The sequence below is a fragment of the Poecilia mexicana genome, unplaced genomic scaffold (assembly GCF_051168715.1).
Source record: "Poecilia mexicana isolate PSO_F unplaced genomic scaffold, ASM5116871v1 scaffold_21, whole genome shotgun sequence".
Taxonomy (NCBI): Eukaryota; Metazoa; Chordata; class Actinopteri; order Cyprinodontiformes; family Poeciliidae; genus Poecilia; species Poecilia mexicana.
The window spans coordinates 3,151,672-3,175,777 of NW_028263390.1; the positions used below are offsets into that span (position 1 = coordinate 3,151,672).

The 24,106-nt window shown below is 38.1% G+C and overlaps 1 protein-coding gene across 2 annotated transcripts in view; it reads right to left on the reverse strand.

Moving 5' to 3' along the window:
* Nucleotides 1-23,783, reverse strand: part of cnih3 (cornichon family AMPA receptor auxiliary protein 3) — a 62,882-nt gene extending 39,099 nt beyond the window's left edge. For both annotated transcript variants that reach the window (XM_088002153.1, XM_088002152.1), the window contains exons 1-3: nt 22,942-23,783; nt 9,601-9,669; nt 522-569 (exon numbers count right to left, since the gene is read on the reverse strand). In XM_088002153.1, the coding sequence (XP_087858279.1) occupies nt 522-569; nt 9,601-9,669; nt 22,942-23,019 (195 nt within the window). In that variant the 5' untranslated portion in view covers nt 23,020-23,783. The remainder of the gene's footprint in view (nt 1-521; nt 570-9,600; nt 9,670-22,941) is intronic.
* Between the last annotated feature and the right edge of the window lie 323 nt (nt 23,784-24,106).

Sequence of the window (24,106 nt, forward strand, 5' to 3'; positions counted from 1 at the left end):
ACATAATAATCCAAGAACACATTCTCAAAAATCAATAAGCTTTAAATTCTAATGAAGATTTAATGTTGGAACTGGGAGGCATTTTAAATATACAAAACAAATAAACAAACAACAAATAAAATGAATTGTGAAACAAAATTGTCCTTCAAAGAAAACGGCTGATTGAGACCAAAGTGCCAGATGGATTTATCATCCAGTTTTTGGTACAAAAAGAGAAAAGAGAAAAAGGATTATTCATGCAAATGGAAATTATCGAGCTCATTTTAATTTCTCATGAGATTCATTAATCTATTGATTATTACAACAGGTTTAGTCTTGGCAGGACTATTTAATGTCGTATATTCTATGTAGGTTTTTCTTCTTGTGGGACTTCTGTCAGGTAAAAGTTTGAGTTTTCTCAGACGTCTCTATTGTGTGACTCGAGAAGGTTGAGGCTAACAGTAACTCATTGCTGACGTAGCATATTTTAGCAGTTTATCATTGAGTTGTAGGAAGCTTAATGTCGGTGATATGAAGCTTACCTTCCTCAGCAGGTTGCAGATCCTCTCGATGTTTCTGAGTCGCTCCCTCTGTAAAAGAAAACAATAAAACAGAGAAACAGATGTTCATGTTCCTTTAATGAAAAATGTCAACGTGCTGCAGCGTCACATTAAAAGACATACAGTATTCAATAAATTAAGCTCCTGTTCAGACGAGGCTCATTAGCCAGATTAAAAGTACCTTTATTAGATGGGCTTTTCATTATGGCTACATTCCTGTGTGAAAAATGTTTTTTTTATTATTAGTCTGATGCAATATTCAAACTTTAGAAATCACATTTATATTTAGTGTAAGCAGAAAATGATCATAATTAACAGAAGTCAAGGCTTTCAAACATGAATCTCTAATGTAGTTAATCTACACAATTTGTTATAAAGTTCCAGAAATAAACTGTTTTTTCAGAGGTGTTGTATTTTATTTCACGAATCTGTAGGTGAGAGTATCATAATTATGATGCGTATCTACCTACTGCAGGTCTAAACATAACAGATTTTAAAAAAAAAACAATAATAAATCCTGTAGAGATTCTGACTCCTCTAAAGACACTGAATCACATAGAAACCACTGTAATTTTATTTGATTTATTAAAAAAAAAAAAAAAGGCAAAGCCACGATGCAGAGGGAGCAGGTAGAAAAACTAAGAACATCTCGTTATTTAGAAGAGATCTAAAACTCTGTTCAAAATCTAAATCGGATCCTTCAACAAATAAAAGAGAGTTCACACTTTACATCAAATAGAAAACACAATATATTATTTTTACCATGTAAACAAACAGAGCATGCAGCAGCATTCAGTTTCTATGCACCACAAATCTGGAACAAACTTCCAGAAAACTGTAAAACACCCGAAACACTGAGATCCTTTAAAGCCAGACTAGAAATCCCAGCTGTTTACAGTTTCTCCCGACTCATAACCACTGGAACATTGACCAACATATCTGATGTGTAATGATGCTTTTGATGAAGGCACTCAACGAAATGTAATGTCTGTAAGTGGTTTCACAGCTGATGACTGCATGATGGTTTTTAATCACATTTTTTATGTGTTTCTATGATTTAAAGCACTTTGAACTGCCTTGTTACTAAGATGTGTAACACAAATAAAATGGCTGATTGACTGACTGATGGAAGCAGTACAAATATCATTTCAAGAAAAAATGATTTCATTTAACTGTATAATCTGGCCTGAACTTGATTTTTTCCCCCGTCCTGTTAAACATTACATACACACAGTAAAGTTTACTGGTTTTCTCTCTGGCACTAGCAGCAGCTGCTGCTCTCTGGACAGCAGTTATATTTGAGTACTTGAGCACTCTCTCCTCGTGTGCCGAGGTGTAAAATGCTGAAGTAGTGAAAAGGCACTATTTCACTAGAGCTTTTAACAAACTAAAATATTAACTAATTCTTATTGATAATGTAACCTGACTTTTGAGTGGCGGAGCGGCACGTTTCCCAGGTGGCCGTGCAAAACTCCATAACTCTGCCACCTTATGAATCATATATTCATTTGAGCGTTGGTCCTTTAGAGCGCCTCATCATCAAACAACAGAGGGTCCGGGGGAAACGTGGAGAAATGGAAGAACATCAAAGAAACCATGTCTAACGCTTCGCTGCGTTGGAACAACACAAGAAAATAGGATTAAAATGCAGAAAATGGAACTGCTAATATAATTAGGCAGAGAGCTGTTTATGAATACGAGTTTATGAGTTTTGCTTCTTTGAGATTCTGTCTTTTGAAAGATGCTTCCTGCCAGAGGCTGAATATGTTCACATCTATTTGTAAACCTGCTTACAGAAGTATTAGCAAAAATGATTAAAATAAACAATAAAGACAATCATTTGTATAGAATGTGAATGTAATAAGTAACTAAGATTAGTTTATAGACACCAAAGTATGTTTTACAGTTTTCTTTGTTCAACAATTTAAATGTAAAACCCAGGAGAAGGGAGTGCTAATTAAATCTCCACTCTTTATGTAAGATGTATGTACCTTTTGTTAAAAGATATGTATTTCTTACATATTTGATAAACTGTCACCATGACATGACAGTAGAAAGTGAGACAGGTAATCTGTGAAAAAATTCTGGTTCCTCTGGCTCCTCCGGGTGGTTCTACTGCCACCTGCAGAAATGCACCGCTCTGCCAGAAACAACCAATCAGAGCCAGAGGCTGATTTTCTAGACATTTTACGCTTATATTGATAAACATGAAGCTAGGCTACAATCAACTTTTCAGACAAGATAAAAATCTCAGATGCATCATTGCTGCAGCTTTCACCATCAAGTGAGGGTAAAGAAGTAAAGAGGGGAAAAGGTTAATGAGATGTAAGTGGTTAGAAAAGAGGATTAGAGGGAAGATGAGAGAGGTACAAAATCTCAAGATAGCAGATAGCAGCAAAAAGTGGCATCTTATTGCCACCGGGTCTCCATAGCAACCATTTATTTAAGGGCTTTTGACAAGTCTATACCAGCTGTGCCAAATACTGGTGCTGTGTGGAGAGGCTCAAGCATCAAGTCACGTCTCAATACACAGCGGAGCAGCAAATTACATGTCTAAAAACAAAACAGTGAAATCAATGCTTGACTGACCCGATAGAAATATCAAAAAAGGTTCAGCGCAATAATAAGAGACCATGTGATGCAGCTGCCTCGTTAAACTGAACAGATAATGAGGACTAATGAGAGTTGAGGGTCTTTATCCAAAGATAAGTGTTTGATAAGGACATGAGTTTGTTCAGGTTGGGCTTCAGTCTGACTTTAGCTAGACGGTGTCGCGCATTTCACCAAGACCTGGAAGTTCTGCGTCAAACAGGACCAGCGTCTCTACTGACCATTTAATTGCACAATTTGACATATTGATTTGAAAATGAATTTATTTTTAAACTTATTTTGAAAATAAATTTGCATAGAGCTCATCACCTCTAGGATGAGGTGGTTTTTCAGCCACATTGAAATTGGCTTATTTTTCAAAATTGCAATGGAAACACATTATTTGCATGGCAGAACTCACAAGATCAACAACCAGATGTTACTACTGGTGAAAACCACAAAGAAGAAGATGGCAGGAAGTAGTGGGAGGATCACGAAGAAGCTCATTCACATGTGATTTTAATTAAATCTCTTATTTAATGGAAATAACGCAATTGTGAAATTGTGTTTTGTTTTGTTTGTTTGTTTTTTTCCAATATTAGTGGAATATTTACACATTTGTAATGGAAACACAGCTACCGTTGGTAGAACTGTTCTATTGGCAGAGCTTTGTGCCGTCTGAAGCTGAATTTGAATGAGTTCCGCTGGACGCTACATTGCAGAATCTGAATTGTTCAACTTGAATAAATGTTTTTAGCAAAACTTCAAATCGAGTGTACTGGTTTAGAAATGGAGCTTAAGCGCAAATTCAAGCTGGAAAACTTCTGCCTCACCTGCTCCACCCAATCGCTGCGTCATGCTCTCCGCCTCCTACCCCAGCGCTGGACCTGGACCCGGCGTGTTCAATCATCAACCAATCAAGCTCCGCTTATAAGGATCCACACCCACGCCAGCAGTCTCTCTCCAGCTGTGCGCAACCCACCTCCACCCCCTTCTCCACCAGCATCATTCAACTCTCCAGGACATCATCCTTCCTGACCTCCACCACCAGTGTCGGGCCTCGGGGGAGAGCATCCCTAATCAGCGTCGGGGATGTTCACCCGAGTTCACGGCAATCAGCGCTCAAATCTTCTGCCGGGGCCCGAGCGCCAAAGAACTGTTCATTTCTAAAGAATTGTTATTCATTTTGTCATTAAATCCTTTAATTATCTTTTCTGTGTCTGAGTTTATCCAGATTGAAATGAGAGTCACTAAATTAAGATGGATTTTCATATTTTGAACCTGAATGTATTTGTTTCGAAGCTGTATCTCATCTAAGTGAAAATTCTAGTCAGCCCAATAGCTACTTTCAGTATCAGTTCTCATCATTCAATTTCAGTTTTGAAATTCAAATTCAGTTCTTATATTCATTTATTTGGGTCAGACATGTTTGATATAGAGTAATAAAGTGCAGATGATAGAACTATGTTGTACTTTAGTGATACCAGTAGCCACTGGCTGTGGTGCAGATCCTGCCCTGGGTATCAAGGCTGATCGACCTGAAGCTTCTGCAAAAGATTTTCATGGACACCCAGTTTTTGCATGGGGCCCATTTCTGTTTGTTATGTGGGGGCAGTTAGGCTGAATGACTTTCAAAATGTCATTCAAAATGCCAGTAATTGATCTCCAAACTAGCATGAGGAGACATTAGATCGACCTTCACTTATCCAAGCAGAGCAATTTAAAAGCAAATTTAGCAGAACTGCCTTATACCAGCTTGGACAATGAAGCCCTGATGACGAAGCGTTGGTGGATGTCCATCGATATTAACAGCTGTGAAATCAATTTCCCATAAAAGACTGGAAGATAAGCTGGGAGGACAGCCATGAATCCATCAGAGGACACACAGTGAGCAGTTGTGACTGGGTGCTTGTCCCATAAAAATGTTCCAAACTTACACCAGGAAAAACCTTTGAATGTAAAGAATCCTGTAGGTTTATAATTAGAGCTGCACTGATCCCATATTAATATTTGTATCGGTTCTGATATTGAAAAAACATTGTAGATCAGGTGTTGGTGACAATGTGACCAATCCATAACGGCAGATCTATTAATTCTAATTCTACGTCATGCTTTATTAATTACTTTACATTATATTAAAATTCCTAATTCCACTTTCTGAACCATTTGGAAGAAAGTTTGTTGCAGTTTATTTTACGTACATTTTTGACCAAAGATAGTCAACCTTTTGTTTTAATCAGATTCTTTATTATTTATTTTTCCATTGGCTGTTATTCTCCTAATTCAGGGGTCCCCAAACTTTTTCCTGCGAGGGCCACATAACTGTTCCCTTTTCTGATCGGGGGCCGGTCTTAGTGTTTCGAGAAAGAAACCTTAGAAGCCTTTTTTTGGGGGGGTGGGGGGAAGTGAAACTGTGGAGGGTGGGTGGGGGGGGGCTGGATTACTCCCGCCGACATATTCACGTTTGTAGATAGATTTTTACCCAGAATGCAAATGGAAAAAAAAACGTGAGCGAAACAGTGACTGGTACTGACTAGTATATATTCCATTGAGGGAAACTAAGTTTCATATCTGCTCAAGAGCCCCCCTGGTGGTTGAAGAAAAATCCACATATATATGAAAAAAAACACTGAATGCTCTCTGGTATTGTTCAGGGGGCCGGACCAAATGAGGAGGCGGGCCGTAGTTTGGGGACCCCTGTCCTAATTGCACCAAGTGAAATAATTCAAGTTGTTTTTATATGTTTGACTAAGCTTGTGAAGATATTGGTGTATTTAAGTGTGCTATACTAGTACAGTTTTATCAGATCTTTTTTTATGTCAGAGTTTTAAAAAAGAAATGATTTAAGTCAATTCATCTGTTTTTCTGTATCAGTATCGGCCGATACTAAACCTCAGATATCTGTATTGAAAGTGAAAAAGTGGATCGATCCATCCATAGCTCCAGGTTTGTAGAATCCAGGCATGCAGGCTTCTTCCACCATCAGGGGTGAAACAAATAAAGTGGCTTTCAAGTGCTTATTGAATTCCAGCATGGTTCCAGGACAAAATGCCATCTGTGCAGTTTTTTTCATAAAATCTCTTTGCTACTGAATATTCCATGGTCAGCTGTTAGCGGAAGCTTTTGGGAACGACAACTACTGAGCTATAAAATGATTAGATCTTGTAAAATCACAGAGTGGGGTCAGTGAATGATGATGTTCATAAGGTACAGAGGTCCCCAAGTTTCTGAAGAGTCAATAGAGTCAAAACTCTTTACGAGTTTTTTTTGTGTGTGTGTGTGTGTGTGTGTGTGTGTGTGCGGCTTTGGGAACTGACGGTCTAATGCAGGGGTCCCCAAACTTTTTCCTGCGAGGGCCACATAACTGTTCCCTTTTCTGATCAGGGGCCGGTCTTAGTGTTTCGAGAAAGAAACCTTAGAAGACTTTTGTTGATGGTGGGGGGGCTGGATTACTGCCGCCGACATATTCGCGTTTTTAGATAGATTTTTACCCAGAATGCAAATGGAAAAAAAAACGTGAGCGAAACGGTGACTGGTACTGACTAGTATATATTCCATTGAGGGAAACTAAGTTTCATATCTGCTCAAGAGCCCCCCTGGTGGTTGAAGAAAAATCCACATATATATGAAAAAAAACACTGAATGCTCTCTGGTATTGTTCAGGGGGCCGGACCAAATGAGGAGGCGGGCCGGATCCGGCCCGCGGGCCGTAGTTTGGGGACCCCTGGTCTAATGGGACAACCCAACCACTTCCTCCTCTGTCTGACTGTTACATCTGCCACCCAAAGGATTAAAAGGCACAAAGTTAAAAATATTAAAAATCACAATATGACAACATTGTCATTGCATTATTTAGGATAGTTCAAATTATGCACTCATTTAGAAAAAAATATACAATGTAAAGGTATTGCTTGTCTGGATTACAAAACCATTGACATAGATAGTGTTTTTATTTTTTTATGTCCATAAGATTCAGTTGATGTTCACTAAAGGCTGCTAATATTTCCAAATCCTGTATGTTCACTGAGAGAATTAAAATGTATTCTTTCTTCCTCTGACGTTATTTTCAAAGACTTAAATGATGTTGAACAAGCTAACCTTGAGTCTCCTTCCCACACTAACAACTGAAGAGACATTTCATCGGTACCACCTGACAGATGGATAAAACATACTTATTGAAAGAAATCATTTTTATTGCAATAAATGTTTCTCAACAAAAAGTAATCAGAAGGTGAATCTCATATTTCAACATACAATAACTCACATAAAGAGTTGTCATACATGTCTATGTTTTTCAGGTAGGATGGGATCATCCTCATTTATTTCGTTCATACAGGTTTGGCTGTATAAACATTGGGAAGAAAATAAAACAGAAGTTAACCTTGAATTAAAATTCCTATTAATAGCAACTTCATGAAAGCGTCTTTCAGGGCTAGGAAGTTCAGGGCTACGTCTTCAACCTACTGCAGCAGTGAGGAACAGGAAAAGGAGGGGTTCGGGAATCTTGAGAGACGGAGGGAAAGAAAAGTTCAAGCAACGGAAAATTAGATGAAACCTTTTGTACCTGTTTCCCCTGCTGGATTCTTTGATGGTTCTCTATTGCATAATGATATGCAAATATGACAAAATATGAAAGTGCTTCTGAGTGGGGGGAAATCTGTCTAATGCACTGCTGTCTGACTTTTGAAATACCTTTCAAGCTGACTAATTTAGTTATGCCTCTTCAAAAAATCCTTCTTCAGCCAGGTCTTCCTCTGCCTGTCTATCTGCTTCCTTCTTCAATTTAATGTTCACGCAAGTTCCCATTTTTTCTGTCAGTTTTACTCCATCTCTAATGTTTCTGTCCTCCTTTTCCTGCTCATCCCCAAAGACATCTAGAAGTCATTACGCCACAGAAACTGTACTTTGCAGACCTCTTAAGTCAAAGTCACCTTCAGACCAACTGCTGGTGTTTTGTGATGCATTATTGAGTTAGTAAAAGCCCTTAAGACTCAAAGGAGAAGAGTTTAGATGTGGAATCCTAAACAACTTTATTAGGGGCAGCTTGTCCGAGCAGGCCAGCCTTACTCTACGTTCTGAACTGTAACCTCTCCACATTGTTAGACAGTTTTAAAGGCGAAAGCAAACTATTTAAGCAACACAAAAAAGATTTGTAGAACAACTTGCTTCTGTGACTTCCAAGAAGATTTTAATTGACACAAAAAAACAGAAGAAAATAAGATTTTGCTTACAAAAACACCCAGTAATGTCATTTAAAAGTCTAGAAGTTTAAATCACCCACTACTACTTTACTTCCTGTCATCTCCCTGTACTGTCACTTTACTGTTTTACGAGACAATAATGAGCAAGGCATGCAAAGGATAGTCAATAATCTGGGATCCACAATGTGAAAGGCAACTGGTTGTGACTTTTACAGATATTTGAATCACTTTTCTTGACAGAATAGGTAGGCATCATTTAAACTTGATTTCTGTGCACAGATTCAGCTATCAGTCCTAGTCCATGTTTTTTAAGCATTACATAGGAAGCACATTCAGAAAGTTCTACATTCAGGTGAGACAAAGACTGAGATGTTTCACCACAATGACAAGGAATGTGTTTGGAAGAGTCAAGGTGAAAGAACATCGTACCAACTGTCAATCATGGTAGATTTGTTTGCTTTGCTACCAGTAATATATGATTACCTCAAATCTTGTCTCAAATCAGCAGTTAGATGGATGGCACTCGGACACACTTGGGTTTTCCTAAAGCTCAATGTTCTCAAACACACATCAGAACTGGTTAGAATAGATTAACCAGGCAGATGGTAGCTTCTAAGAGGTCTCTGACTTCAACTTTAATTCAAACTGTATTGTTAGAGCTGGGTCTGTACTAACCTAACAACTTACATGAACATTGCTAATTCTAATAAGAGTTGTTGGACATCCAGCCCCTCCAGGAAATCGGGATGCTACGATCGCAACTATTAACGCAAAGTCACTTATAATTAGCAAATTTTGCACTAACTTGCAATTTTCACAAGTAATCGCAACATTTCCTCAAATCTGACTAACTACCTTAACAATTTTGCTCTTTTCTCTTTGTTTTTTACCAATTAACTTGGCTGAAGATTTACCATAGGCCCCTTCTAATTTTACTTCCCATTTCACAACGTCTCTTGAAAATCCAACCTGTAAGATGAAAGCATGTGTGGTGCTAAATGCTACTATTTGCCCTTCTTTTGGCAAAAACCATTTTGAGCTGTTCTGTAGGATGTGCTTAAATTGTACATAGAGTTCATGTAAGCTTGAATGACCAATGTGGAATTCTTTGTTTTCACTTTGATAATTCCTCAGGACAGGATTTTAACTCTAACCCTGCCAACAAGCCGATGGATCAAACATTCAGAAACTTATAATGTGATGCAGCTCACCTCAACTCAAATCCACTGTGATGAAATGTGAATAAAAATGACAAAAGAATGAACACCTACCGCATGGAGTGGATTGCCTTGATCGATCGGCACCTTAAAGTCAGCCTGGAGCTCGTCAAAAGCCGTTATCTGAGGGAGAAGGAAGGAAAACGTGTTGAGTGATCTAATGGGAGACGAGATGAGGCAGCAAAGAACGATTCTCAGAGGGAAAGTATGTCGTTATCACCAACGGGCTGCAGAGGATTCATTCACAAAGCTGGACAGCATGTGGTCATATCCTTCATTCTGGGTTAATGAATGAAACTCCATGCGGCATGTACATGCACCTACATTCTTACTTTCAGAACAGCTAAATAAAACTCAGAACTATAAATGTCACACAACTATTTGAAAACGGTCAACTTATAATTTTAGATAAATAACTACTATAGGAAAAGTTCTGTCATAAAGAGAGAAAAAAAATATTTATTTTTCAATATTTTTAGGACTTAAAAATAAAGATAAAAAATTGATCTTGATTTATCTTTTTTCTGTAGTAAAGGAAATCATAAAGAGTGAAAAAACATATTCCAACCACATTACAAGAAAAACAGATGTAAAAGCATATGACTAGTACTTTGTGTCATTCTTAGTAGAAATGTTGTAGAAATAAACTAGCGTTTTTTTTCAACATTAGCTAATCTACTAATGTTGAAAAATAAACCCCCACAATTTCGCATTACATTTCTCCAAAAATCACACTCGAATAAGTTTGTTCATGACGACATCGTCATTATATCTATATTTAAAACTTGACCTGATTCTTTTTCAGTTTTATCTATAGTTATTACGAGCCATTGCTGCAGGTTGCAGACGCCCGGTCTATACAAAACCCGAACCCGTTTTAAAATATCACCCTGCTCTTTTACGTACAGAGTTTATTTAAATATTAAAATAAAAATAATTTCACTGCTGACATTTCTATCAAGTGGCCATGACGATGGCCGCATGCTGTAGTTTGAGTCATTCTCCAACGAATACAGCAGTGGATACGTCTGACTGAAGGTAGCACCTCATCCCCCTCCCTCTGTGAAAAACTAAGCTTTCTTAATTCAGCTGTGATGGCGGGTCTGAACTCAACGAGCTGCTCCATGATGGAGCCTTTGGAATGAAAATGCTAATGCTGTTGCTTTAGAATTTCATCTCACTGTCCCGGATTATTGAACCCGAGTTCATTTTTTTGTAGTGTTCTCAAGTCCACATATTAAAAATCTATCAAGACTTCAGAGCTTCCACATTTAGTCACTTCTCAATCCCAAGCTTTGATTAATTTTTCTGGGATTTTATGTGATGAACAAGAATACTTTTCCAGACTTTTGTCTAAAAATAATCTGTAAAGTTTTGCATGCTGACAAACAGGTATTGTAACCTTTCCTGTTTTATCCACGGTTTCCTCTCAGGTTGTAGATTTCATCATTGGAAATTTGGGTGGTGGAAAATGGGATTTTCTGTTTTTTTTACTCAATACATAATAACTATTGGTTGTGTTATGCGAGGAAATTATCACAACAACCACATATTAAATAATGTTAACTTAGATGTGACATTTCCAGGGGGCGCTATAGAACCCCCCAGCAAAGCCCTAGTCAAATACGTAACTTCAGAAGCTGTAGAATTGGTTAACATTCAACTGATTAAAACTTGCATATAACAGACTTAGAGAATAAGATGGGTGGATTGGTATCCACCCACCACCGCGCTGAGCTCATGTATCCAGTGACGACAGATCAACAAACGCATCACATCCGTCGGTGTCACCCTGGCAGCAGCAGCAGATGTGACGGTACTGTAAAAGCAGATGTTCAGGCCAGACGAGCAGAGCCTCAGGAGGACTGTTTGTGTGCGTGAGAGAGCAAGAAAGACACTGATGGGAATGATACGAGTGTGTCACTCGCTGTGTTTCACACGTACTTCAACTTGTGTGCGCGTGTGTGTTTTCAGCAAAAGAAAACTTAAGATGAGCAGGTGTGTGCCGCAAAAAGTTCTCCATGCATTCGGAGGTATATGAGCATAGCGGAAGAGGTGGCATGTGTTCAGGGAGATGACAGTTTCACACCAGCGTTGGCTTATTTCCCCGAATTCGCCCCCACACTGCAGGATGGCTCTTTACGTGTTATTTCCCAGCGGATCCTAATAGTGATCCTGGCTCATTGCTTGGCTCGGTTACAGCGTGTTAGCTTCCCCCCCCAGGCTGCTCCTCATGGGCGACCAATACACACACATGCAAACACAAAGTGTGTTTAAAGTGTTCATCAATCCAAACAGAAAGTGTTTGTGAATGCACTGGTATACACTCTCCTGCAGAGGCAGATGAAAGCAGAGCAGAAACATGCGTTTGCCTAGCCTACACATTCTGCTGCACATAAAGGAAATACACAACATCCACTGAATGTTCTGTCAACACTTCAGTCAGTGTGGTAGCTTTCACTCCTTTCTGTCAATCAGTATGTGACTGTTGCACACAATGACCACTAGACTGCAAGCTAAGTTTCTAGAAAGTTCCTGGAAAGTCCTTCTGATCTGGATGAATTTGGTTCACTAAAGCCTCATGATGGGTATGGAAAGGCTTTAAAGGGGCTGGAACCACAGGATGCAAGTAACTGCATTTTCATTAGAAATGGGCTTAAATATTTGTTATTGTGTGGCGTTTTTTTTTTTTAACATTAGCTAATCTACTAATGTTGAAAAATAAACCCCCACAATTTTGCATTACCTTTCTCCAAAAATCACACTGGAATAAGTTTGTTCACATGATAAATCATGCCAGTGACTGATGTAAACAGTTACATGAGATGTATTCATATTGCAGTCATGGTGATAGCACTCATCATTCATCAGCCATCAGAGGAGAGGTCGATGTCTTATGCAGGCGATGGAGCAACAAGCCCCGCCTACTTGGGAGAGGCTACGTCTGCAGCATTTTTGGGGAAATTGTAGTCGGCCATTTTATAGAAGAGTTATGGATTCAACACTTTAAAATGACACACAACTTTTTATGATCCGTGTGATGATGTGAGAGATCTGGTGGAGCCAGTTACACATTGTCCAAAGAAATCCCAAAAACCAACCATCATATTTCTACTACTTCCTGATGTCTTATTTTTGGTTTTTGCCAGTAGTAATTGATCATGTGACTTGTATGATGCAAAAAAAGTGTTTCCATTGCAGTTTTGCAAAATACATTTACTTCCATACGACTGAAAAACCACCTCATGTCAAATATGAGTTTTTTAAAATTGGAGCGTTTCCATTAAACAAATGTATTATTGGAAATGTATTGCACAATTCTACGGTTAATGGGAAGCAGATAGCATCATGCTAAGGCAGCAGCATAACAAGCAATTGCCCAACCGTCAGTCAAAACAGTCAGTAAAGACCACAAGACAGAGAATGCATCAAACAACACATGTTTAGCCGTGTTTCTCAACTAGATAAAACCACCATAGACACTACTGCTTCTATTAAATGTATTTACTTATTATTACTATGAGAAGCACCTGGAATCAGTTTCTTAAACCTCCAAACAGACTCAGCAAATGTGACTCTATCCAGTCATTGGGATTTTCATAAAAAAATAAAATAAAAAATAAAATAAAAATTACCATTTGGTGTAATGCATAAGTTAGTAGGGCCATATTAAGAAAAAATAAATAAAAATGAAATTACAAGAATAAAGTCTTAATATCAGGTCTTTGGTCTTGCTGTGAAAAGCCTACAAATTAAAGGTTTGTTTTGTGAGAAGCAGCTAAGAAAACATGCTTTGTCAATTTTAATAACCTACTTTGAATAACTGTGATTAAAATGCATAATTATGTTGAACCTTGAATTTAATCTAAATATTTTCATTTAAACAAATGTGACACTGATGAGAAACAATTGTTTAATTCATCTACAAATCTACATCGGTGTACTGGTAAATAATTTAAGCTTCTGGATTCCAGTATTGGTCCCTGGCTACACTTTTTTTTTTTTTTTTTAACAGACATAAAACACACACACATGCACACGCGCACACACACAACGTGAAAGTGACAGCCTGCTAGCAGCCACAGTCTGCACTGAAACGAACTGCTTATGCAGAATTGGTCATGCCAAGAGGAGCCGTGTGCCAGTTTGTTAGTTATTTCTGCAAGCCACTCGCTCCTTCAAAGCAGCCTGTTAGAATCAACATTCCCAGAAAAACAAGACTGGATGGGCAAAAATAAAACAAAAAAATAATAAAACCACTGTCATTGCCCATGGATGTTCTGCACTTTACAGATTTGAGTCTGTTTATCAAGTAAATGCTGCTCATGATTCTGTCTTGTTGTATAATAGGGGGGGAAATTATATTCAAATCCAATTTTCAATTAGAAAAAGTCTTATTGTTTTGTTTATTTTTTTCAACCAAGTTGAAATATCAATGAACAGGACAAATAAAATGAATACATTTTATTAATATACATTTTTATGGGGTCAGAGAAAGACATTTATTATAAAATGTTTCTCAGTTACAGCTGGATTGTGAATACTCATATTCATAGCATATTATGGAAAATGATGATACACATGAAAAACAAAACACTTTGCTTGTGTGAGGTAGTGTGTGGAAAGGATGAGATTTTTCTTCTAAATCATCCACCAGGCCTGTTTCTATATGTTTTCTAGACATATTCCTAAACATTTTAAATATTAGTTTATCAGGAACATTAAAGCCGTTGGTCAAACAGGCAAATGTTTGATCTTGTCATAATCTTTCTTTTTTTTTGTTCTTTTCTTTCAAAACCACTCCATATTTTAGTGACTCTAAATCTTTTTCTAATCCTTAAAACATTGAAAAGTGGTTAGATAAACAGTTTACATGGATTATTTTATCATTGATCCGTGGAAACCTTGAAATAAGAGCAATTACACTAAAACCTGTCTTCTATTCATATGACGTCTTCACTCTGTTAGAGAACTGGTTTATAGAAAGGTTTCATTAGCAAACGTCAAATTCATAAGTATTTTTAATGTTTCTACTCTTTCTAAATATTTTTTATAGATGGCTTTCAAGCTGGTGTGAATAGTTAACTTTGAGGTGTGCTTGTTTCTCCTAGATCGCCATATTAATGTTGTTCTACTGTCTGCAGGTGAAAGTCGGTTAGTCAGATCTGATTTTAAACTTAAAACTGTGGCAAGACTACACCTTGACAATTTACATTTTTAGAACAATCCATCTCATCCATAATATAGTCTTATTTTAATTGTTTTTGTGAGTAATGTTAAAATAAAAAACACTGAAACATCCGTATGAAGAAAATATGTATATATTTTCATAAAGTATTACATTTCTAAATACAAAAAAAATCCCTGTAGTCTTGATAAGGGTTGTGTGTACTAACATTTGTAACACTGAAACAAAATAAAGGGAAAATGTAACAGAGTGACAAAGTAGACTTGAGCTGATTTAGCAGAAACAAAAATCATTTTCACACCATTAAATATAACAATTAAAGCAACACACTAACAGTGAACAAACTCAACTATGAATGTTAATCAAGGAAGAAGAACCAGGAAAGGAGAAAGTCCACCGTGACTGACCTGTGTCAGATTTGCATCCAGGTAGCACACAGAGCCACCGTGACACATTACCAAAACATCCAGCCCTTTCTTCTTGTTTATTTAAATATATGTTTAAATCAAATAAAATAATAAGCGCTACTGCAGTGTGTAAGCAAGCAAAGTTGTAATAAAGAAAGAATGACTCACTAACTGAGTCCTGTCAGAGGAAAGGGCCGTTCAAAAGAACCGGATGGTTCGTGAACATCACATCGGTAGCGTGATCACATTCAGATAAACAATCGGGATAAAGGAGTAAATCTTTTTAAACTGCTCACTTCTCCAGCTGGATGTTAATCATAATTTAATATTTAAATCTAAGGAGCTGCAGAAGCAGCAGGTGAAATAGGAGCAAAGGGAGAAAAATGGCAGTGGAGGAGAAGGAGGGAGGACATAATCCTCAGGTGACTGCACTGTGCCGGGGAACAATGGAAACAATGGAGGGACGGAGCCAGTGATGGATGAGGAGCTGGCAGAGGTTAATTAACATCTGGATCCATGGTTTGCCAAACCAGCCACACCAACAGCAGCCACTGTTATTGCTGCCAGGAAGCCATTTTCACAGCCACAGTGGTGATATGTTACAAAATCAGAGGTTTTTTATTTTTGTTTGTTTATTGAACTAGTCTTCATCTGCAGGACATAGATCATCGATGGTGACTGTCGTCATCTGATTTACTTCAAAAGAAGCAACATTTAACAAAATTAACTTTAAGATATACAGAAGAAACTTAAAAGCCTGAAGCCTGTCCAGTTCTTGTCGCCATTTTCTTCTGTTTGATTTTATACTTGTAAACTATGAGCTTTTTTTTCCATCTTGGCCATAGGATACAGGATGAATTTGTTCTTAATTTTTGTTGTTTCCCCTCTTACAACTAAGCACATTCAAAATTAGGATTCAAACCATAAAACGTACATCTCAGGTGAAAAAAGTTTCATCCATTTTTCAAAAAGATTATGTTTTTGTTGCTCTACATAACAAAAACATAATCTTTTATGAGATTATGTTTATGGGGGGCGACGACACATTCACGCTTTTAGATAGATTTTTAGTGAAACGGTGACTGGGACTGACTAGTATATATTCCATTGAGGGAAAGTTAGTTTCACATCTGCTCAAGAGCCCCCTGGTGGTTGAAGAAAAATCCACATATAAACCGGAAAATACAATATATGAAAAAAAAAAAAACACTGAATGCTCTCTGGTATGAGCAGGCGGGCCGGATCCGGCATTGTTCAGGGGGCCGGACCAAATGACGTGGCGGGCCGGATCCGGCCCGCGGGCCGTAGTTTGGGGACCCCTGGTGTATATTAAGGAGATAACCAGTCATAAAAATGCTCAAATATAAAATAAAACACTTTTCTTAAAATCTTGTATCTTTCAATAGACAATAAGATACAATATGCTACTACAGACTCTCTCCATTTTGTCTGGTAAACGTTGAGTGTTTAGCTGATTTCAGTCAGAGCCAAACTCAGTGGCAGCAAGAACACTGAATGGAAGGTTGATGGATTGAGCTGCCACTAAAACACAAGTAACACCTGAGGACAGCGAAAACACTGACTTTCTACCTCAAAACTAAACATTATTTTCCTCATTTGTCATCCAGTGCCATCAGAGCCTTCCCACAGAACAGACTGATCCATCTACGGACATTTTACCTAAAGCTGTCAGAGAACATTGATCTTTCTAACACCGGAGCGTCATTTTGGAACCCCACAAAGGCAAACGTCTTCATAAGTCTTAACTTCTGTCTTTGGAACCATGGTGACATTGAAAACACAATAGATGGATTGAGATGCTTCAGATCAAATGAACAAACCAGATTATACAACTAAAGCCTACCTTCAAATATTGCTTCCACTGGGGGAACATAATCCAGATTTCTCCAGTCAGAATGCTCTTTTCTGTCCCTCTAGTAAGTTTCTCCTTTTGTGTCCAGACCAAAACAACCTGTTTCCCTCCATCTTGAGAAAACCACACTCAGTAACAGATCATGGTGACAGCCTTACCGATTATTCATACCACACCTCTGTTGGATCTGGGAATGCCCTGTACTTGTCAAAATCTCACTTGATGCAAAATCAGGCTAACTTCTGAGGAAAAAAAACCACAAGCACCATAAATATTTATATGGTTCCCTTCATGTCTGTGGTGACACAAGCGCCAAATCACCTTGTGTGGCTCTATCGTCATGCCAATCTGCTAATAAATTCAGAAAATAATTTAGTTGTATTCAGCAATTAAAACTGTTTAAAGTACTTTTGTGAAGTGAAATATATTCTTAAAAGACAAAAACAACTTGAATGAAATGATAAAAGAAGACTAAATGGTAATGGTGAATGTTTTAAGGTTAAACATCTCAAACTGAACATTTCACGATGTCCAATTCATTTTTCTTAGGAGGAATAATTTCAAACTTGAACTTGGTGAAGGGAAGGTTTTCTTTTGCAATATTGTATTGGAATTAATCTCACCATTCTATGAAGGTGCTGTCATCATTACCAAATAACTACAAAAAATAAATAAAATACTTGGTCCATTGTGCATTTCTGTTGTTTTATGTTATGGCTGATGGCAGTATTAAGGGAGTATATAAATAAAATAAGGCATATACAGCTGGTTAACCTCTCAGCCAGCTAGTCACAGTATCATAAAACCCAACAGCAGAGTGGATGATGCCAGTCTGTCTATCTGAGATTCATTGGGGATTGTCTGCTGTGCTTCTAGGGTTTAATGACACTGAAGAGCACACTATGGCTGCTTTTTTCACACGAGAAGAAAATCGCTGGAGCCGAGTGAGATTGCCGAAGCTCTCGGCTGCGGCGCTCAGCAGAGGTCGCAGTTCACCTCGCATGTTAATTAAAATGCCTCCATAATCTCTAATGTCTGTGCTCTCGTTGGGAGTTGTAATGTTTTATTTTCCTAGAAGGAACAGATTGATTCCACGTCTGGTTCGAAGTGTAACATTCAAAGTGTCACAACATCCCGAGGCATGCTTTTTATTGATATGACAGTCACTATTCCTAATGGACCAATGCGTCCAATGAGCTTGTAATAGCTGGGAGATTTAGCTATTCCCCTCTGACCCCCAACCAGGACAAAAATATAACGGGATTTCAGAGGAGAAAAGAGTTCAGCTTATTTAATTAAATAGTATGTCTCCCAGTTGATTTGGATCTTCCGTGCATGGTCCAAGGAGACTTGTACAGACCAACCATGCTGGGAATTTGGCTTGATTTTGCACTCCTGATTAGAATACGTTTTTGTTAAACATATTGCTAGTTAGAGAGGTATAAGCAGTCACACCAGCTCTGAGATCAGTGTGCAGTCATGTACTGTATGTGCCTGTCATGTATGAGCGCTGTCTGGCTGGGGGCTTGCAACTCAACTTCAGTGGTCAGAGTCATGAATAATGCTCTGCACTGTCACAGCACCAGCTAAGCTTAAATTTAACGAGGTAGAGGGGGAAAAAAATCCTTATTAGGTAGAGGTAGAAGTAGTGACTGAGCACCGCAGAAATGCCCACCTTTACATTTCAGTTCAATTCGTTGCTGGCTACATGTCACAGGGAGGGTTTTCACTGGTATATAGCAGGGTTGTGTATGTGTTGCTGATTTTAACTACTGTTTTAGATGTGGGCATTTAATGTATCATTAATCGTTTATCGTGATAAATTTTTTACCATGGCAAGAATTTGATTTAAACAAAACTGATTAAAGCAATTTGTGCTTTGTGGCCTCACTTTATCCTGACTCTGTCTTCACTACCTTTTAAACACAAACTACTACTGGAATAGTTTGTGTGTAATTCCTCTCTCACAGTATTGCCTTTCTGCCTTTTGTTAACCATGGCATTAGAAGTTGTGGCGCCTCAGATAAACACTGCTCCTGCATGGCCTTCCTACACACCCAATACTCTAGTCTCCACATATAGCTTTCTGTCTAGAAACTACTCAAAACTGCCACAACTCTGGGAATCTTTCTAATCCCAAATAAAAGTAAAAATAAAGAAATATATACAAAATTAAAACACAGATCAAATTTTTATCCACAATTTGATTTTTGTTTGTTTGTTTGTTTTGTTTTTGGCAAAGAGACAGACAAATAAGCAAAAGTATGCATAGGACATACTTATGTGACTAAGTAGGTCGCCATAAAATATTAAGAACTGGTTGTGACTTGTGGGAACAAAGTAGCAAAGGAGCAGAATAAACAACAGCACTGAAGTGTTGACTGGAAAAGTTACAAAATCCCAAAATGTAATTAAAACCTTGTTACAAGATACATGAACACAGACCCAAGAAAAAAAGAATCAAGATAACAATTTGGACCCTTCAAAAATAATATATCAAAATAATAATATATATATATATATATATATATATATATATATATATATATATATAATACTGACACATGTAAAACAACCAAAGTATAAGATGGTCACTTCACAGCACTTGGACTTAAAACAATCACAAAAAGACATAAATGATGACAACAATAAGAACAAAATTACCACAGATACAAATTAGCATGTCATCAAAACAGATTTAAAATAACCACTGAAACATGCACAAAAATACTATAAAAACAACCCCCCCCCAAAAAATCACAAAAATAAGATTAAAAACATAGGAATCAATGAAATGACATGTATTCCTTAGTTTTTGCAATTTTTATGAGTGATGAATAATTATAAGTGTGAAAAATGTTTGAGTAAAGTTAAAGTGCCGTTTCATTATTTCAAATCACTGTACTACACTCTGCCTATTTCTAACACAATTGATTCTATTCAGTTTATTTGCTTACAATGTTAGATAAAACACTTCAGTTTAATAGATCTCAGTATAGAAGTTTAACTGTTAGACCAGGAAATAAATTCAGGAGCTGTTACTCGTTATGATGAGATACAAAACGAGAAACTTTCTAGTTTTATAAATACGAGTTTTATGTCACTATAATGAGAAAACTTGTCATTTTAACAACATAAAAATGTGTCCCTTGGACAGAGAGGCAAGGGACACAGGCAACAGCTGCGAGGTTTGCCATTTAACTCTTACAACCTCTCTCATTTAAATGAGAACAAATTTAGGTTTTAGTGACATATAAATCTAGTTTTATGTCTCGTTAAAACAAGAAAGTTTCTCATTTTAAAGAGATACTGCTCCTGTATTTATTTCCTAGTTTTGGCATTTAAGCACTTCTGTATTTTAGGAAACGTGAACACAAAAACCTTTCATTGATTACAAGGTTTTCCTGTGGCAGCAAACATTGTCGGAGATCTCTAGCCAAGTATTATAGCGAAGCTCACAGATTACAACGATCTGTGCAGTTAATTACAGCTGGCCTGTAGAGCTTGATTTATGTGATCCGTCTGATAGATGCCCATCTCTGTGAAGCCATTTGTCTTCCTCTTCCTCTTCAGAGACTTTCCTCTCATATTAGCTGCTGAAAGAACTTCTAATGGGCTTCAGTCAGACCGTTCATTACTTGTTCCTATTAACTTTTCTTTGCATGTTCTCCTCTATCTTCTGGTTCTCCTAGTGTTAATTTACACTCCCTCGTTATATTTATAGCTTCATTGTGCATTTGGCACTTTGACTCAGCAGACTTGCTCTTTTTAAGCATTGCTGCCATAACCTCTCATTCAGGAGGCTAAACAGGAGCAGGAGTTGGTTTGGGTTTGGGTTTTTCCTTTTCCGTTCCCCTCAGTTCGGGCCTTTGAAACCAGATGAGATCTTGAGGGTTTTCTGCCAAAAGTGACTGATAGGAGTGAAACAGTGGGAATATTTTGGCAGTTGGCTGGTGTTAACGTGCTCACTTGGCTCTGTACAGCCTCTTCCTAATTATGATTCCTCACAGTATGGAGCCCCAGCTCATGATGCGCTGCGTCTGCAAGATCTATCTGTTCTCACTGGCGTCTCCAGCAGAAAGCTAAATAAATGTGCAATGTGAATAAAGTTTGAAGTTTTAATCTGATTCAGCTAGAGGTGTGTGATACTGCATATTCTGGTATCGGTCCGATACCAAATGTCCGTATTGCCGATACTGATACTTTTTATTTAAGCGCAGTATATCAAACTTCGTAATTTTTAGTAGTTTTGTAGAAAGACAGAATGTGGACAAAGTTTATAGGTGTCTAGAAAATACTTCAGTAAAATATTAACATGACTTGTACTAATTTTACCTAAACAAAAGTGCAAAAAATCATCATTTGAGAGCAAATAGGAACAATCTTTTTTCTTTTTTTTTTTTTTTTAAAGAATAACTACAAGGTAAAAATAAAACAAAATCTCAACAAGGAATCTGAGACTTAAGTATCTAAAATAAAACTAAAATTCAAAACACTGACAATTACTTCAATTGAGATTTTTGTGACAGATGGAAGAAATGAAAATGAACAAAGTTCCTGATAAGAAAGTGAGCACAAAATTTAAGTGTTTGCATGTTTTTTTATGTGACATGTTCAGTGTTCAAATATTATAAAAGGAAGTGTTCCATCCATATTAACATAAGATTCATAGTGTTGCACGTAATGTTTGAAGGTGGAAAATCTTGTAAAAGTAATGTTATGTTGAACCACAGCAGTCAGTTTCATTTGTGTATTTAAGTATTTTAATTTGCACTTGGTAGGTGATTTCAGATGGATTTTTTTGTTGGCCAAATTTAGTTCACATTTATATTAATTTATTTGTTTTATGTTTTCTTTGACATGTGTTGTCTGATTTTTTTTATACATTTATATGTGAATATATATTTTATTCTGGTGAATATATATAAAAGAACATAAAAAACTGCTTTGAAGTTTTATATTTGTTTGAATAAGTCCAATATAAAAAAGCTGAAACTGTGGAATATTATCTGTGATATCATTATTGATAAATTAAACAATGTATCGTGATATTTTTTGGCAGTATTGCCCACCTGTAGACAATAGTATCGATCCAATCCTGATACATACATGGTATCGATATTATCACTATTTTGGATCAATCTGCCCGTTTTTAGACATTTGCCAGCAATCTAAAAGGTGTTGTAGACTCTGTCTGGTCTGTTCTGCAGTTTTCTGCATAATCACCTCCAACTGTGTAGTCACGGTCGTCTCCTCCCCGTACTAAATGTTAATTCAGCTCTGTGAGCAGAGACACATGGAGCCCCGTCTGAACACACACACACACACACACACACACACACACACACACACACACACACACACACACACGCAGACACACACACCAACTATTAGTTGGGACTGCTGGGGGATCGGTCATCCCAAGTGCATTGGGCCTGGTGTTGCTTCCACACAAAAGGCTGACTCTGACCCAAATCTGTCTTTACATAAGTCTCTGCATGATGGAGATATTGCTCAAAGAATCCCCCCTCTCCAAAATAAATAAATAAGAGATTATTCAAATATCACAATACTAGTGAGTGATGCTGGTGCTCGGGCATGATTAAAGGCAGAAGGGGGAGAGCAGGAGCACGGAGAGATAAAGCTCTACAAGATTTCCTAATTGATCTCGGAGGAAGGCTGTGTAATTGATCTGGCAGACATGGCACAAAACCCCGCAGGAACCTCAAACTGGGTCAGAGTACAGTGGCCATATGTGGGGACTACTGTGATGTAATGCTGAATACATATAGAAGGAAACAGGTGCGCTGAAACACAAAGACTGTAAACATCTGCCTTTGAAGTGACTAATTGACAGACACCTCTGTAGGCACACCTGCACTTCTCATAACAACAGAAAAAGAAAAAAAGAAAAAAAAGATACTTACGTGCCATATTGCGAAGAAAATAAGGGAAACACAGAGGACCAGAGACAGCATGTAGCAGAAAGCAGCAAAAGTGAACATAATTAACGGGGGAAACGGGGGAGAAATTTCCGAGGAAGCACGAGCCCGCTGATGAACATCTAAAACCGAGGAAAAACAGGAGGGGAGCGAAGCGACGGGGGGAAAGTTCTCACGGTGCCGTGGACACCATGACTTCGCGGAGAGCTCTCCAGACGGCCAGCCGCGCGTCCACTCAATCTTCAGCCGCTCTCAGACCAGCGACCCCCGCCGCATGGTAGTGTCCGCAAGTCCTGGCGAGGCGACCGTGGAATCGCAGCGACGGCCGGCTGATGAGGGGGAACAATCATCCGTGATGTGAAGCGAATGTGCGGGTAATCCATTCATTGAGCGGCGGCTGAAGGCGGCCAGCCGGAGCCTGCTCTGAGCTGAGCTGCGGCGGTGTCATGTGAGGCTGCTCCGCGCGAGCGCTCCGTGCGTAAAAGCTCACTCGCTCTCTCTCTTTTTGGCGGCGCGCGGGCAGATAAACAGCAACATCAAAGAGCTGTAAGCGCGTGCGGAACTGTGAACAGGTGGAAATAAAAGAGCAGCACCCGCTCCGCGTGCGCGTGCTGCAGAGCCTTTCTTTAAACATGTAGTTAAGCGGCTGATTTTGTGTGTTTGTGTGTGAATGCTTATTTCCCCCCTGCGTAAAGATGTGCGGTCGCGTGCCTTAGTGTCTTTTGATATCAGGGATTAAAAACAACTGAGTTAATTAATTTTTTGAAGGAGACCTGACAGATTGCTCCCAAACATTTACGTCCAGGTGTTGGCCTTTCAAAAAACTCCATGTTACCGGATAGTCAAAATCTCCTCCAAATGAAACTAAATGTTAGGTGAAAGAAATGATCAATTGCAGAAGATATTTAGTAATATGGGGTGAAACCACCTTTATGAATTAATTTAACCAATATTTTTAAGGACATGAACCGCATAGGGCTTTAAAGAAACGTGATATTATTGCCACCGTCTGGTTGTTCTGTAAACTGCAACTACCTTAAGGATTTTTTTTTTAATCCAAAAAGTATTATCAGAAGAACACTGAGTAGGAATAACATTATGACCAACATGGCCACCCTGACTGCTCTGACTGTTTAACCTCATACTCAGA